The sequence below is a fragment of the Siphateles boraxobius genome, unplaced genomic scaffold, assembly GCF_051911475.1.
Source record: "Siphateles boraxobius isolate OS27281-9 unplaced genomic scaffold, OSU_SipBor_1 130, whole genome shotgun sequence".
NCBI classification, from domain to species: domain Eukaryota; kingdom Metazoa; phylum Chordata; class Actinopteri; order Cypriniformes; family Leuciscidae; genus Siphateles; species Siphateles boraxobius.
The window spans coordinates 4096303-4107500 of NW_027508734.1; the positions used below are offsets into that span (position 1 = coordinate 4096303).

Here is an 11198-nt window from a genome sequence, read left to right on the forward strand (position 1 = left end):
GTTGTTGAAGTTTTCAAGCGTTTTGTTGCTGATGTGTGTTCTCTTCTTCTGATAGCTGGAACGTATGTGGCGTTGACTCTTCAGGGCCCGCCTCCTTTAGTCGGGTCTGTCCCGCTTCAGCCCCTCCCCACTGACCTCTTGCCCAATCACAGGACAGCACTGGGTGGGGAAGCCCCGCCACCTCCACTAACTCCTCCCACAGGAAGCAGTACCCCAACTCAGAGAATCACAGGACCCAAACCATTACAGGTGCATCATGGCTTTAAAGTCCTTGTAAAGTCAAAATGAAGTATGTGTTCTGAGTTTGTCATATCAAAGAAAAATGTGTTATTAGCCACCCAGCCAAATTTGAATGATAAAAAAAAGCCGGCAAGTACATAAAATAAGCTATCAAAATCTTGAAAAAATGTCTCTGCTCTCAAACGCTGGGGGCGTGTCTGCTGGCTGCGCTGAAACCACACCCACTCGGGGTAAAGCTGGCGTTGCCACACTCAACTGTCATCCGCTACAGCCGGAATGGATGCTCCTAGCAGTTTATGGCTCTTTTCCACTGCATGGTACGGCTCAGTATTGTTCGGCTCGGCGCGGCATGGTTCGGCTCGCTTCGCTTTTCCACTGCGTGGTACAGCTCGGCACGGCTCGGTTCGCTTTAGCTCGGTTGCTTTTCCACTGCAGTTAGTACCGCTTCAAAGTGGGTGGGATTATGACTGATCGTTATAGTTTATCCGCTCCTCGGCAACCAACAAGAGGAACGTCTGCGCTTCTCGTCCACTGACCACGATTCAGCCATTTCTTTTTTGGAAGTTTTTTTTCTTCAAGCAAGTCAAGCAAGTAGTTTTAAAACAGGTGCTACAGCGGTGGCTGTTACTGGCTATTTAAATCTAGCGGGTTTGATGTCTCGCAAATACAATGACGCTGGTAGTGACGATTCTGTCTGTCTGACCAATCAGTGATCTACAGTGCTTCCACGTCACATTTTAGTATCGGTACGGTACGCTTGGAACCTCAACAGAGGTGGTACCATTTAAAGCGAGTCGAAGCGTGCCGTACCGTACCGTACCATGCAGTGGAAAAGCGCCAAAGCGTGCCGTGCCATGCAGTGGAAAAGCCCCATTATTAGGTTAATTATAACATAAGCACACAAGGCAACTTACACTCATTGTTGGGCACTTTGACGAAAGTTTATAAAACTATCCCGTGTAAAATGATCACTACAGAGGCGGGTTTTGGTGGTGATCCTCAGCTCTCCATCAAGGTGGCTCTTCACAAAATTAATCCACCTCTTCTTGATGTGATCGTTTTTAGGAAATTTAAATAAGGACACCGATCTGTTTTGTACATGATCGCATCCAGGTAGTACGGATTTCCATGACGAAGTCATAGCTAACTAGCGAACTGTACGCTGTAGTAACAAATAATAGTACTGACAGTAACTCGCGATTGAGAGCCAAACTGATGTGAATGTGCTCTATTTATATTGTTAGTGGAGCGGCCAGCCCTCAGGGGCTCCAGTGCGTCATCAAGTAGGGGCGTGTCCTGGAGCTCAGGGGCTCCAGTGCGTCATCAAGTAGGGGCGTGTCCAGGAGCTCAGGGGCTCCAGTGCGTCATCAGGTAGGGGCGTGTCCAGGAGCTCAGGGGCTCCAGTGCGTCATCAGGTAGGGGCGTGTCCTGGAGCTCAGGGGCTCCAGTGCGTCATCAGGTAGGGGCGTGTCCAGGAGCTCAGGGGCTCCAGTGCGTCATCAGGTAGGGGCGTGTCCAGGAGCTCAGGGGCTCCAGTGCGTCATCAGGTAGGGGCGTGTCCTTGAGCTCAGGGGCTCCAGTGCGTCATCAAGTAGGGGCGTGTCCTGGAGCTCAGGGGCTCCAGTGCGTCATCAAGTAGGGGCGTGTCCTGGAGCTCAGGGGCTCCAGTGCGTCATCAGGTAGGGGCGTGTCCTGGAGCTCAGGGGCTCCAGTGCGTCATCAGGTAGGGGCGTGTCCTGGAGCTCAGGGGCTCCAGTGCGTCATCAGGTAGGGGCGTGTCCTGGAGCTCAGGGGCTCCAGTGCGTCATCAGGTAGGGGCGTGTCCTGGAGCTCAGGGCTCCAGTGCGTCATCGAGTCCCGTTTTAGACCCGCCCAAAAAATCCAGAAAATAGCAATTGTGAAAAACTGTTTGACGGTCTAACTCCACAATTCAGTACTTCACAGTTCACAGTCTTTGTAATATGCTTTAGCAATACATTTCTAACATTTGTAATGTGTTTAGAATTTTTTTTTAAATTGCCTTCACAGGGACTTTAAGACTTTTGAAGACTAGAATATATAGACGTAAATGTGGAAAAATAGAACGGGTGTGTTTCCCGAAACCATAGTTCTAACGAACATTCGTAAACAGCTTCGTAAAGTTGTGTGTTTGCCTCTCAAACCTGTGGTTAGAAGCAGAGTTTCTTGTTTGCATGACATGTGGACCCAATAAATCTTTGTCTTGAGCAAAATAAGCAAGATGACATTCAGTACAACCTGTATCTTTTATTTAAAATACATACAAAAGGTTTGTCAAGAGGTTTAAAGCGTCGTTTTTGAAGAGTGCGCATGTGTGAACGTGCTCTAATGTGCAAGAACGAGCCTCTGATTGAATCTGGAAATAAATTAAAATAACTGAGAATGAGAATTTGCTTTATAAAAAGTCCTCAGATGACATATCTGTAATTTTATTGCAAAACAACATATGTGTTCATTGAATCGATTGTAAAATCGATTTTCCATGTCTAAAGACGTTTCCATTTTCAACACCAAATATTGGCAAATCCACTGACAACTGACAGGCATTAGGATGAACGTAAAGAGGGCGCTTGAGACGCGCACAAGTTTTTTGCACAATGACAAACAGGAGTGCAACATTCAAGGATTGAAATTAACACCCGCCAAATTCGGGTATAAAAATGAACTTTGGCGGGTAACGCTGTCATATCACGAGCCAATTTGGCGTGTTTCTATGTTTACTCACTTTGCTGGGGAAGTTTGTGTAAGCCAAATCTGCGTGGGTTTTAGCGCAAATACGCAACTCGTGAGTCCTCATGATATATTAAATACAGCGTATTGCGCAGAATCTGTGCATTTCTGGCTTGCTTGAATATACACGTCAATAAGCAACAAATAACGGCGCGCTTGTTCACTTGCACTGAAGTAATAGCGAATATTAAAAAGCATTTGGTTAACAGAAAAGACATTGTTATTTTCCAACATCCTACATGTTCTGTGTACTGTATTGATCTGTCTACCTAAAACACATTTTTGGTTAAAAAAAAAAGGCAGTTAAAATCGATTCCCTATTTTTGTTTTCGAAACTTGTGTTGGTTGGTCCGATCGATTGTGCAATCGATTTTCGAACGTAAAGTGACAGCCCTAGTGGCTGAATGACTAATTTACGACATTGCGGGAAACAGTCGTGACTCGCTAGTTGATTTCTTCACCGGTGCATCACACTATAGCAGTGAAGCAGCGAGTTACGGTGTTATACGGGAAACACACCCCTGAATAGCAGATATAAAAATGTAATTTACAGTATGTGTAATGTCGTGGAATTTTTCACATTTTGGATGAATAAATCAAAAGTAGGGCTGTACACTTGCGATTATGGACTAGTGTCTCTGAAGGAGATTGAAAGATTGAACTGCAAATAGACAAGTCTGCATGTTCTGTGTCTCTTTAAATTGAGATCATCACTTTAATGCTGTTCTCCGTCATTCTCAGGACCCCGAGGTAAAGAAACACGCCACAGAAATCCTCAGAAAGATGTTGGAGCAGGAGGAGGCAGAGCTACAGGTGTGTGTGTGTGTGTGTGTGTGTGTGTGTGTTCTGTCATGTCAAATCTAAACCCATCATTAATGAGATTTGCTGTGCAGAACTTCCTGGAGGAACAGTCTCGAAACCCCTCCCCTTCACTAGAGGAGCGAATAGAAAGTGCCAAACGAAGAGCCAATCAAGTCAGAGTGAAGATCCAGCAGGATGAGGTGAGATTAGTTCATCAATCTTCTATCATTACTCTTGTTTATTTTACTGATGAGCCACGATGGTCAGATGCATCTCAAAAAATTAGAATATCATGGAAAAGTGAAATATTCATATATTCTAGATTCATTACACACAAAGTAGAATATTTCAAGCCTTTTTTTGTTTTAATTTCAATGATTACAGATCAGCTCAAAAATCCAGTATCTCAAAATTACATGCTATTCTTTTTTTTTCAGTTTAACGCATTAAAAATATTTAAAGCAATTAACGCCCGTTTTTTCTGTCATCCTTTGGCTAGCGTTACTTTATATTATCTTTTAGTCATGCAAATCCCTTTAAACCATTCGAGCGCGACAAGACACAAGAGAACGTGCTGGCTGTGAATATCCTGTCTATGTGACACACACACACACGTCGCACACACACACGACGCACAGAAAGATGTGTGACAGTATCATGCATACAGACAACGCGCCAGAATACAGTTCTTTTTCACGCTTGAATGAACAGTAACACACACATTTATGCCAAAATGTCAGTAATGTCGAGTATCCCCATAAGAGCCGTCTTAGTTTAATGAGTTAAATAAAGTCTTAAATGAAGGTAAAGAGTTGAGAGAATGAGGTGTGTGTGAGATCCGCGTCTCTGTCAGCAGCGGCTGCTCTTAAAGGGCCAGCAGCCAATAAAGCTTTTTGTAAGTAAAGTTCATCAAAGAACAAAGGGAACAGAGAAAATTACACTCTGCTCTTGAATAACGTACTTTTGTAGCTTTAATAAGGATTAATCTATGTTTCATTTATAATTTATGCAGTGCAGACTGTTTGATAACTTTATTAAATTTCTGTAATTGTCCTACTTGTTAGAAAGGAATGACACCGGTAAATATGACATTTTATTATGGGTTTATGTGAGGATTGTTTGAAGCTCACTTAATAAGCCTAATAAATGTTAAAACAAAATATAGCTTTCAATTACACTGTAATGTTGAATGTCTATAACTAATGTTTAAAATTTAGGGGAAAAAATCATTTTCATGAGACATCAGGCTGGATTAGTATAAGTGATACTGGCCATTCATAAAAACATGCCATTAAACAAGTATTTAAAATCTCCTGTCTTTATGTTGTCACTACAATAATTTGTAGATTAACTGTGAAATTTTTAAATGATCAAATATATTAAAAAACTGTTTTTAATCGTGATTAATCACCGAAATATTATTAATCTAGTCATTTTTTTTAATCGATTGACAGTACTACTCAAAATATTAAAATATGTCATAAGATCAAAAAAAAAAGGATTTACAGAATAGAAATGTTAATTTATGCACTTAATACTTGGTTGAGGCTCATTTAGCACGCATTACTGGATATTCTCTCTTCCTGGATGGCTGCTACAGCTCATTCATATTAGAATAAGTCCTAATATCAATAAAGAATTAATAATTTACAACACAGAAATGTTCATTTATGCACTTGATACTCGATCGAGGCTCGTTTAGCAGGAATCCCTGCATTAACGCTGCGATCTTTTCTTCTTCCAGGACGGCACTCGCTCTGACGCTGTTGCTAACTATCTCACAGCTGGAGACGGTCAGAGTTCAGCATGTTAATATTGAATAGCTCATATGATTGGTTCTGGTTATTAATGTTGTCTTTCGTGTTTTCGAGCAGGCCGGTTATCGATGGACTCCAGTGAAGGAGACGTGGAGGTGAGTTTCATTCGCTTCTTTCATTATCCTCAGAAGCAAACGTCTCCTATCCTTCGATCCTTGGATCCGCCCAACCGTTTGTTTCCCGTCCTCCGTGTCCCTGTTTAGGCGTGTGAGAGTCCCTTCTCCTCCCCCTCCACCTTCCTCAGGAACCCCCCGCTCCGCCGGCAGGGGTCCGACACACACCCCTCCGACCCGGTGAGACACACACTCGTTTCCCGTAGAGCGCTTGGTGTCGAGTCTTGAGTCTGATTGTCTTGTGTCTCTCCAGGGAGGAAAGACGCAGATCATTGGCCCAGAGGAAGAAGAAGAGGAGGATGATGGGTATTCGATCAATGAGGTGAACGTTTTACTGCATACTTCACTGGGTTTCCCAAATTGGGGTTCGTGAGTTGATGAAAAGATAGTTATTAAGGGCGAGAAACATTGTTTTTTTTCATGCAATGCTCAATTTTGAGATTTACTTTTGGTCATGTCGCTGCTCGGGTTGGGAATCGGAAATCGATCACAATTCTAGAATCGGATCCTCGTTATAAAATTCAAATGTTAATTCCTCTTATCGATTTCTTTGTGAGCATTTCAATATGACTTTAAATGACTCACACTAACAGTGTTTTCTGTGCACGTGTGTAACAGTATATTGGATCCGTGCAGCTCTTAAAGTGACAGCAGCCTCATATTCCTGCTAATCAAACAAAAGACAAAGAGAAAATTCACTCGTTCTTGACTGAATATCTTTTGTAACTATGTAATGCATATTTTATTTATAAAGTGCAGTGTTATTTTTCATTTGATTACAGTTTCTGAACCTGGAAATCTTAAAACACTGTTTATTTCAATCGTATCTTTATTCAGTTGTATCTATTCTTTTGCGATTGCAAATTTTTTGGGGTTCTTTTTAATAACTGAGTGTTAACTTGTCTTTAATAATGCTTGATATTTATATTAGTTAGGCTAGTAGTTTTTCTATAGTATTTTTAAAGCACAGGCTTTCTTTAGCCTGTTGATTTTTGTTCAGGATATTCAGCTACAATTAAATGGTTTGCAATAACATTTGATGTGAATGATTGACACAAATACACTTTTAAAAGTTTATTTTATTGTACATTTATCTATTTGCGTTTGCAGATTTAAATGGCACATATCTTTAAAAGCTATTTTCTCGAAATAATTTTTTTTTTCTCTCTAATTCAGCATCTTATACACCAACATTTAAAGTTTTATTCTTATCTATATTCTAATCTGAAGGATTTTAGTGAGGTTTTTTTTTTCAAATTTTCTTTGTCTGATTTATACATTATTTTATTACTAAAACATGGTGCAAATGTTTTGAAAATGTTGTTGCAAATTAGTGCATGTTTAATAAGATAATGCCCTCTTTTGCATTGTTAAATATTTAAGAAAACTTAATGCAATCAATTAACTGATCAACTTATATCACAGACAAAGTAAGAGTACAAGTTCAGCATTAGATTTTCATTTTAAATGCATATACGAAAGTTTATTTGGTCAAGTTTCATATAGAGCTGAAAAGTAGTTATAAAACAATTTTGTCAAAGTACCAAACAAATTGTGGATGATTGTGCTTATTCTTTTGATCAATGTTGTCTTTTTTAACTAAAACTAGTACAAACTGTTTAGATTTAATTTAAATAAAGCTGAAATATAATGAACTATAATACATAAAAAATGTAAGAATGAGAAATGTTGCTATTTTGAAGTGCTAAAAGGTCCAAAATTAAAAAAACAAAAAGCATGTAACAAAATTACTAAAACGTAAACAAAATTAAAACAAATTTAAAACTATTCAAAATATTAATTAATAATAATAATAATAATAAACTTTATTTTCTATAGTGCCTTTAAAAGTTAAATCTCAAAGCGCTTCACAAAATAAGAAAAAATAAAAGAGAAATACAACAATATAAAAGAAAAGCATTCATAAAAGAGAAGTACATTCGAATATAAAATGTTATCAAATGTTATACAATGTTATCACTTCAAATTAGCAACATTTCATCAAGTGTTTTAAGTTTAAAATTTTTAATATAGTCTTTCATTTTATTTAAGCTTTATTTCAATGAATGAACAATTTTTTACTAGTTTTAGTTTTTAAAATTACAACATATAATACAATCAACTGTTTTTGCCACACTGGGATTTGCATTGAGATTAATCTCGAACTCTCTCCCGTTATAAGATGGACGGGCCGTTCCAGGACATCGAGCTGCTGAAGAGTCGTCCGGCACACATGACGGTGTTCATGAGATATGTGTTCGGCCAGCTCCTGGATCCCAACCCGCTGGTCAGTGCTGCTTCAGGAGCGTTACATGAGCCGTATGAATAAACCATCAGTCCTCACGTGTGTGTGTGTGTGTGTGTGTGTGTTCATGTGTAGCTGTTCTACCTGTGTGTGGAGGCGTATCTGGGCTCCAGCCCGAAAGACGCGCGCTCTCTCGCCCCTCAGATCTGCTCACACTTCCTGGACCACGATGCCGTGAGTGTCCCGTCACACACATGATCCAGCAGATTCAGATGCTCGTCTGATTATTAACTCTCCATTTCTGATGCTATTTTCACAGCCTCTGAAGATTAAAGTCCGCGAGGAGTTTCTGACTGATATCGGTGAGATTCAGTGCTGTTTTTAGTAGGGATGAGTCACGATTTTCCAGTATTCGATTAGTTGATTTAATTATAGAATATTGAATTGGTTGTGCGATTATTGTCAAAAAAAAAATAGTCCCCATGTTTTCGGTGCTGCTGCGGTTTATATAACCAGAGGCTGACGCTGCCAATAACGCACCTAAAAGCTTTCACAAAGAACCGGGAACAGTAATGATTATGAATGTGTCAAACATAGCAAGCACACAGTGTGTCCACAGTGTGTGTCAGTGTCGGCTGCTAATATGAAGTTGACGATGGACAAAAATGTCCAAATGTAGTGAATGTGCCTATAGAGAGAAATGCACATTTCATACGGATGACATAAGCAGAGAGTTGTCTGTTTCTTTTCGTCTTGAATTGTTTTGTTTAAAAGTAGACATTTCAAGCTTTCTATAGATATATTTCTCAGTTTCTGTTCATTTATGAGACGAGCTCCAGTTCACACACAATGCAAGTAATCGCGCCGGCACATCCATGTCCTGATTATATTGTCTGCTATATTTGCTTTTTATTTATTAAATCCAGGCAATTGGTTGATAAAACATTGGTTAAAATTTAAATACAATTCATACAAAACGAAAATTCACTTTAAAAAAGTGGTCAAAATCATGTGTGACCCGACCCACTCCATGCGTCTCCCGATATATTGCGCATCTAATGATCCTATCTTACTCATGCTGTTCACTTTTCAAATAATCAGCATAGATGAAATTAAAAGATAACATTGTATTATTTAAACATAAATATGAAAATAAATCCGTTTTCTTTAATTACTCCAACACGTATAGACAGTACAAAGAAATTGAATGTCGGAGTGGGATTTGAGCGAACGCCGGTTTACCGGTGAGCAATTATAATCGTGTAATTCCCAGCGATCATCGAATATTATTTTGCCGTCCCTATTTTTCCGAGCTCTTGAACAGAAAGCGATGGCAGTGATGATGATGATGATGGAGGGGTGTGTGTGTGTGTGTGTGTGTGTGTGTGTGTGTGTGTGTGTGTGTGTAGAGAACCGTCTCCACGCGCAGGAGGACATCCGAGGGCCGCTCTCTGAACTCCAGCAGCAGGTGCTTCCAGACATCCAGGACCAGCTCCAGGACTACAGGTGTGTGTGTGTGTGTGTGTGTGTGTGTGTGTGTGTGGGACTGTAAACATTTCATATTTCATCCGCCAAAAAATTGCAGTGTTTTCAAATTACAGTTTGATCTTACAAAGATCAAAAGAGGAAACCGAAACACAGCAGCTTTATCAAAAGCATGTAAAGACAACGACTGATACTGAAACAGATTGCTACTGAAGAGACCACTGCAAAATTATCAGTTTCTCTGGTTTTACTAATCATAGAAATGTGTTTGGGTAAAATTAACTTTTTTGTTTTATTCTATAAACTACTGGCAACATTTCTCCCAAATTCCAAATAAAAATATTGTCATTTAGAGCATTTATTTGCAGAAAACGACAACTGGTCAAAATAACAAAAAAGATGCAGTGTTGTCAGACCTCGAATAATGGAAAGAAAATAAGTTCATATTCATTTTTAAACAACACAATACTAATGTTTTAACTTAGGAAGAGTTCAGAAATCAATATTTGGTGGAATAACCCTGATTTTCAATCACAGCTTTCATGCGTCTTGGCAAGCCAGTCTCGCACAGTGATGTTGGGGGACTTTATGCCACTCCTGGTGCAAAAACTCAAGCAGCTCGGCTTTGTTTGATGCTTGTGACCATCATCTTCCTCTTGATCACAGAGGTTTTCAATGGGGTTCAGGTCTGGAGATTGGGCTGTCCGTGACTGGGTCTTGATCTGGTGGTCCTCCATCAGGTCCTCCATCGCCCTGGCTGTGTGGCATGGAGCATTGTCCTGCTGGAAAGACCAATCCTTAAAGTTGGGGAACATTGTCAGAACAGAAAGAAGCAAGTTTTCTTTCAGGACAACCTTGTGTGTGGCTTGATACACGCGTCCTTCACAAAGACAGCCTTGCTGAAGCCCCTCCAGATCATCACCGATCCTCCACCAAGGAGGTGGAGACACTGTGGCCTGATCCTCCACCTCGAGCCACAGTGTCTCACAGGCCTCTCCTGGTCTCGGTCGAACCATTAGACGACTATGTGTTGGACAATCCTGAACATTAATGATCTGGAGGGGCTTCAGCAAGGCTGTCTTTATGAAGAACGCGTGTATCAAGCCACATACAAGGTTGTCCTGAAAGAAATCTTGCTTCTTTCTGTTCTGACAATGTTTCCCAACTTTAAGGTCTGAGGATTGGTTTTTCCAACAGGACAATGCTCCATGCCACACAGCCAGGGCGATGGCGGACCACCAGATCCAGGTCCTGTCGTGGCCAGCCCAATCTCCAGACCTGAACCCCATTGAAAACCTCTGTGATCAAGAGGAAGATGATGGTCACAAGCATGAAACAAAGCCGAGTTGGCTAACAATGCTTTCGGGAAACACACCCCAAAGAAGAAGAGAAATATTTTTTTAAAGTCAGGGCGGTCATCATTTTCACGTTGCCACGAACGAGTACTTGATCACTCCTGCCCATCCCTAAATCAATTATCTTTTCAGTAGCTACGTTTACATGGACATCTTTTGGTTCAATCGGAATTAAATCAATCCGATTGATGAATCCGAACACGGTGTTTACATGAACGATAAATAAAGTAATCGGGTTGATGTACACGTTTATTTGTCACAAGCTTCAAATCGAAATAGATTTTTTGATACGCACACACTGCACGATTATACTGCCGCTGTTCGCGCAAAACTATTCTCCTCTATTGGTTCTTTATCTGTTTTAAACAGCAGACTCAATATTTATCCGTCTCTA

At 40.3% G+C, this 11198-nt stretch overlaps 1 protein-coding gene across 5 annotated transcripts in view; it reads left to right on the top strand.

Moving 5' to 3' along the window:
- Positions 1–11198, top strand: part of arhgef11 (Rho guanine nucleotide exchange factor (GEF) 11) — a 48616-nt gene that overhangs the window by 8087 nt on the left and 29331 nt on the right. For all 5 annotated transcript variants that reach the window (XR_013203569.1, XM_077227384.1, XM_077227386.1 and 2 more), the window contains 11 exons: positions 56–249; positions 3730–3801; positions 3882–3989; positions 5534–5582; positions 5664–5701; positions 5810–5899; positions 5973–6041; positions 7902–8006; positions 8100–8198; positions 8284–8326; positions 9374–9470. Coding sequence is in view for 4 of the 5 variants with exons in the window: in XM_077227384.1 (XP_077083499.1) it covers positions 56–249; positions 3730–3801; positions 3882–3989; positions 5534–5582; positions 5664–5701; positions 5810–5899; positions 5973–6041; positions 7902–8006; positions 8100–8198; positions 8284–8326; positions 9374–9470 (964 nt within the window). In the remaining variant the exon portion in view is untranslated. The remainder of the gene's footprint in view (positions 1–55; positions 250–3729; positions 3802–3881; positions 3990–5533; positions 5583–5663; positions 5702–5809; positions 5900–5972; positions 6042–7901; positions 8007–8099; positions 8199–8283; positions 8327–9373; positions 9471–11198) is intronic.